This window comes from Rosa chinensis, chromosome 3, assembly GCF_002994745.2.
Source record: "Rosa chinensis cultivar Old Blush chromosome 3, RchiOBHm-V2, whole genome shotgun sequence".
Lineage (NCBI taxonomy): Eukaryota > Viridiplantae > Streptophyta > Magnoliopsida > Rosales > Rosaceae > Rosa > Rosa chinensis.
In genome coordinates this window covers 34692903-34698872 of record NC_037090.1, presented here as the reverse complement: position 1 = coordinate 34698872, position 5970 = coordinate 34692903, and the positions used below count along the sequence as shown (strand labels likewise).

Below are 5970 nucleotides of genomic sequence, written 5' to 3'. Positions count from 1 at the left end.
ATGCCTCGTTTTTTGTTTATGGTTTTCAGAAGTGATGTGAGCAGGAAACAACTTGTGCAAAAAGCTTCAGTCAATGGAGATGTCAATAAGAAGGCAAAATAGGAGCTATCTAACACTGGAAGCAGAGTAAGCAGGAACGTACTATCAACCTGTATTTGATGAAGAGAGAAGACAGATTCTCAAGAAGCATAAAGAATGGCTGCATGCTCTTTTCCAGGTGATGACTTCATGACATAATGTGAAAGCAACTATTTAAATAGAGGTGTTGATAAGGATTTTCTCGTTGAAATTATATAAAATATGCTTCTAGATATTCAACTCAATACAGATTACAGAGAATGAGCAATTTGTTGCGTGGGTCGAAGGGTATATAAATCAAACTGCTAGGCATGCCTTGCAGTTTTTGGTAGGCTATTTAGAATAACCAAAGCTTTTCCTACTGCAGTTAAATCTTCAACAGCAAAATAACAGGATTAACCTGATTCATTCCTATAAACGGTTGCATATAACCATTTGTGTCGATCTCTCTCATCATGCTCTCCATTAGTATTACTGATAATTAAAGTTCAAATTTGTTCGACACGGGTCTTCGGCACTTGCAAGTCAAATTTGAGTTTGGAGACTCAAGAACTTATTTCTAGAGGTTATTAGCTTGACAACAGTTACATTGTAGGGAAATATTTAGTGCCTAAACTATGTAAACTTGTCAAGTCAGTTGGATCTAGCTCAAGTTAATTGGAGGGTAGGGATACAGACACAAGTAGAACAGTTAGGGGGTTCATCCCTCCAATGTAACCACAAATAAATTACTCCATATACGATATCTTTTTATGTATAATGATAGTGAAGATACATACATATACATAAGCTGGATCCTTTTAAATTTACATTCTAGACATCATTCTTGATGGAAGAGCTGTATCCATCTAGATCATCATAATACTTGGACCAAAGCATGACACCTCCATATTTAGCTGAATTCTTGATAGCCGGAAGGACTTGTGAGTTGAGATCAGCCGCTGGAATAAATCCACTACCAGCAGCTTGGGGTGCAGCAGGAAGTCCTAAGAAAATCTTATGTGCAGGAATGGCGGAAGTCCATTGCTTCCAACCATCTTCGAGATTTGAAATATCACCAGATCTTGGGTTGTTGTAGAACTGTACCCAAACAAAGTCGAAGAGGCCTGTGTTGAGTGCATTTCCAACATAAGCATCAGGAAAGGGACACTGTGGAGCAGCAGTATTCTCATCTTGATGTATTCTCATAATCTCAATTGCATCTCTTTTCTCAAAATCTCTTCATGCATCTTTTCAATGGAACAATTCATTGTATGATCTTAGATTACAGGATAAAAAAAAGAAAAGGAAAAACAACATAAATAGAATTTTATATATTAAAGTAATATTCAAATTTGACATCTCCATTGGAGCTAAAAATTGTCAAAATGTTGTTATATCAAATTTGCCATGTCATATGTCAAATTCAAATTTGACCAAAGCCAAATAACAAAGCCATTGGAGATGCTCTAAGCTCTGCATTATTATTGAAGTCTATAGTTATATAATAAGCTCTGCGTCGTTCTCCACTCCACTCCACCCCGGCCATTCACATATTATCTTCTACCTACTTCTTTCAACTATGGACCAGCTGAAACCTAGTTCTGCAAACCTCTGCCCTCAAACTCCCCTGGACTTCTTAGACCGAGCAGCGATCGTCTACGGCGACTGCCCCTCCATCATATACAACTCCACCACCACCTACACCTGGTCCCAAACCCACCGTCGATGTCTGCAGCTGGCTTCCTCCATCTCCACGCTAGTCAAGAAATCCCAGGTCGTCTCCGTGGTGTCCCCCAACACTCCCGCCATGTACGAACTCCACTTCGCTGTCCCCATGTCGGGAGCAGTCCTCAACAACATCAACACCCGCCTCGACGCCCACACCGTCTCCGTGCTCCTCCAACACAGCGAATCCAAGCTCGTCTTCGTCGACTGCCTCTCCCTCAACCTCGTCCTCCAAGCCCTCTCCTTGTTCCCCTCTCACATCCCCACCCCACCTCTCGTCCTCATCAAAGATCATCATCAACCCTCCTCAACCTCCAGTACCGTTGACTCCATAGCGGACACGTATGACAACATGGTGGCCAAAGGCGATCCCGGGTTCGTTTGGGTCCGGCCGGCGAGCGAGTGGGACCCAATGGTGCTGAACTACACTTCAGGGACGACGTCAGCTCCGAAAGGTGCGGTCCACTGCCACAGAGCTCTCTTCAACGTGAGTCTCGTTTCAATCATAGACTGGTCGGTTCCTAAAAATTGTGTGTACCTTTGGACCCTACCGATGTTCCATGCAAATGGGTGGTGCTTCCCGTGGGCCATGGCCGCTGTGGGTGGGACCAACATCTGCCTCCGCAAGTTCAACGGTCCTATAATCTACGATCTGATCCAGAAACACAGAGTGACTCACATGTGCGCCGCGCCTGTCGTTCTCAACATGCTTGTCAACCACCCAAGAACCGACCCGCTTCCGAACCCGGTTTGTATCTTAACCGCCGGAGCTCCGCCTCCTTCGAGTTTGCTGCTCCGGGCCGAGTCGCTCGGGTTTGTTGTAAGTCACGGGTACGGGTTGACTGAAACGGCCGGGGTGGTGGTATCGTGTGCCTGGAAGCCAGAGTGGAATAAGTTTCCGGTGACGGAGAAGGCGAGATTGAAGGCGAGGCAAGGAGTGAGGACGGTTGGAATGACGGACGTGGATGTGGTGGATCCGGATTCGGGTATGAGCGTGAAACGAAACGGGTCGGATGTTGGAGAAATAGTCATGCGAGGCGGGTGCGTCATGTTGGGTTACCTCAAAGACCCGGAAACGACGAGCGAAACCCTGAAACAGAACGGGTGGTTTTACACCGGCGACGTCGGGGTTATGCACCCGGACGGGTATCTGGAGATAAAGGATCGCTCCAAGGACGTGATCATAAGCGGGGGAGAGAACTTAAGCAGCGTGGAGGTCGAGTCGGTTCTCTACACCAATGCCGCGGTGAACGAGGCGGCCGTGGTGGCTAAGCCTGACGAGTTCTGGGGGGAGACGCCGTGCGCGTTTGTGAGCCTGAAAGCTGACGTCAGGCCGAGGCCGACGGAGAAGGAGATAATAGAGTTCTGTAGAGGAAAGCTGCCGAATTTCATGGTGCCGAAGACGGTGGTGTTCAAGGACGAGCTGCCAAAGACGTCGACGGGGAAGATTCAGAAATCTATGTTGAGAGAGATTGCGAAAAATATTGGGACTACATCAACGACGAGGTCCAGTCGGTTGTAATAGACGATTATCATCAAGTCATGATTATGATAAATAAAATAAAGTTGTTGCTGCATTTATTACACCACCAGAAAATATGTATTTTACGGGCCACAATGTGCACCGTAAATTATCTTTTACAGCCTATAAATGTAGGTTGTAAATGGATATACCGTAAAAGACAATTATTATTTACGGCTCACATGAAATGCACTGTAAATGAGTCACAATGTGCGTCGTAAATGAGTCAAAAGTGTACCGTAAAAGAGAAGTGTATTTACGGCACATATATCATGCACGCCGTAAATGAGTCATATGTGTGCCGTAAAAGAGGTTATATTTACGACACACATACCATGCACGCTGTAAATGAGGGTTGAAATAATAATAATAATAATAATAAAAGCCAAAAATCCACAATTTACATATTATTTCATATTTCTATATTTTTGTTGGTAAATAAACTTCATTTATATAATTATTGTACATCATATAAGATTTGCTTACAAGCAAATAAAAACCCATAGAAGCAAAAAAAAAAACCTTCATAGCTACTTTACATTAATTTCCTACACTACTTTACATTCATTTCTCTCATCCACTCTGCAAGATAAGCATCTACTACACCAGTTGAAAGGGGTTTATTTGAATTACCTTCTTGTATCTAATCAGAAGAAAAACACATCATCTGCCCTTGCTTGGCACTTTTCTTAACCTCGAACCAGCTTCTTCTCTTGCCCTCAGAAGGCTTGTCCTCTCTATTTCTCTAATAGAACTGTCCATCATCCTCTTGTTCTCCAGCTAGAGTTCTCAAACCCAAAGCTTCTTCTCTTGCCCTCAGAAGGCTTGTCCTCTCTATTTCTCTAATAGAACTGTCCATCATCCTCTTGTTCTCCAGTTAGAGTTTTCACACCCAAAAATCCTACACATAATAAAGTCCAGCTTATAAATGATATATAATCTTAACAGGAAATTGAGACAGCTAAGTTATGTGCCTGAACCAATATATAATCATAACAATCCCTTGACTGCATGCACAGGAACCACCTTCCATATTGGAGTCAAATAATTAAATCTGAATTGTATGTTCTTTGCAGAGTGTATATGTGGCTTTTGAACTAAGCATTCTATATATGGAGTGCAAACTATTCTTAAAAGAGCCAAAAAAACTAGATTGAACTGAAGTCATCGATTTCTTATAAGTATAATTCATCTTCACATACACTACATCTTGCAACTAATCATCACAACAAAGATTGACTCGAAGCTATACAAAAAGCTTAATTAGAACTCTAGCTAACTCTTTTCCCTTATTGATTCATAATTAAACTAGAACTTCAGACACTCCATTTAATCCAAACACATGATAAGCTGGGCTTGAACCACTAACTCATTTTTATCATTCATACTTTAGTACAAGTGCATCACGTACATGATCTCAATTCAATTTACAATATTGGAAGTAACAGTTTAGCATATGTAGAACAAGGATATGTGCATTTGGTAGCATTTGGCAGAATTAACTTAAACTTGCTTACGAAGTCCTCCGATAAAGTGCATTTTGGAAACCCTTGTATCATTTAACGAGGATATTTGTTTCTACCAAAAACGATTCCAGCTTAATTACTACTTAGTAAAAGTGCATGAACTGAGAAACACAACTAATTGATCAATGAACTTAATTGGTACATCTCATATATCATACACATTATTAGAGACTCAAATTGACCAACTCAAAAAACATAGAAATTGATCAACCCTGTTCAGCAATTAACAAAACTGGGACTGAAGTACTAAGATATTAAATGATCATGAGAAATGAAAGCCAAAGTGGGTTTCTTTTACTTTTCAGTTTATGTTTGACTTTGATTCTAACATGCAATTTACTTGTCAAAGTTCTAAAATTTAAGAATATTAAAGCAAATACGAAAAACAGAGAGAACCCAAATTACATACATATCTAAGAATCCATCTTCCAACCAGCAAAGCTCAAATTGTCTCTGCGTCCCAGACTCTGCTTCACCCCCTGTTTCCAATTTCTACACACACCGCTTGCTCTTCACAAATTCACTAAAACCCAAATTAGCAACAACAAAAACAAAACCACCAAAAAACCTAGAAAGAAAATTCAAAGACAACAATCAGATGATGATGAAATGAATTAGAAAACTCAGAAAGTGTCCATCTCCAGGTTCCCAGAGCTTAGGAAATTTCAGTTTCTGAAATTTTCAGTTAAAGATGAGATGGGTTTCGACGACATAGAAACAGAATAATCAAAAACCCTGAAAACCTAATCAAAATTAGATCTTGAGCTCTAAACAAACAAAAACGAAATCCACCCAAAGCTCTTGGGTTCAAAATCTCTTCGCTGCCTAATCAAATTTGAACATCAATACCGAATATGCAAGGCAAAATTGAAAAATGAAAGGTAAAAGAAGGGTTAGAGAGAGTTATACCAGATCCTGATGATGTCAAAACCCAAAAAGAGAATTGGAATACTGAAGCGATGATGTTCGTCTCCAAATCTAGAAGAAACCCCAAAAAGTGAAACCCAAATTTGGAGGGAAAGTGCTTATGGTGGCTAGTAAAACCCCCTTCCATTGATTTGCAGAAGTAGTCGTCTGGTAACTCCCGTTGGAGTAGGCAAGGACAAGATCAGAGAGAGAGAGAGAAGAGGGAGAGAG

At 41.2% G+C, this 5970-nt stretch overlaps 2 protein-coding genes across 2 annotated transcripts; one reads left to right on the top strand and one right to left on the bottom strand.

The window, feature by feature from the left end:
- Nucleotides 1-891: 891 nt before the first annotated feature.
- Nucleotides 892-1266, bottom strand: LOC112194483 (hevamine-A). Its single transcript, XM_024334716.2, has one exon. The coding sequence runs from the start codon at nucleotides 1264-1266 to the stop codon at nucleotides 892-894; it is 375 nt and encodes a 124-aa protein (XP_024190484.1).
- A 177-nt stretch (nucleotides 1267-1443) lies between these two features.
- On the top strand, nucleotides 1444-3362 carry LOC112193130 (probable acyl-activating enzyme 6). The gene has a single exon (XM_024333165.2). It carries the CDS (start codon nucleotides 1640-1642, stop codon nucleotides 3305-3307), a length of 1668 nt encoding a protein of 555 aa, XP_024188933.1. The 5' UTR covers nucleotides 1444-1639; the 3' UTR covers nucleotides 3308-3362.
- The last annotated feature ends 2608 nt before the right edge of the window (nucleotides 3363-5970 follow it).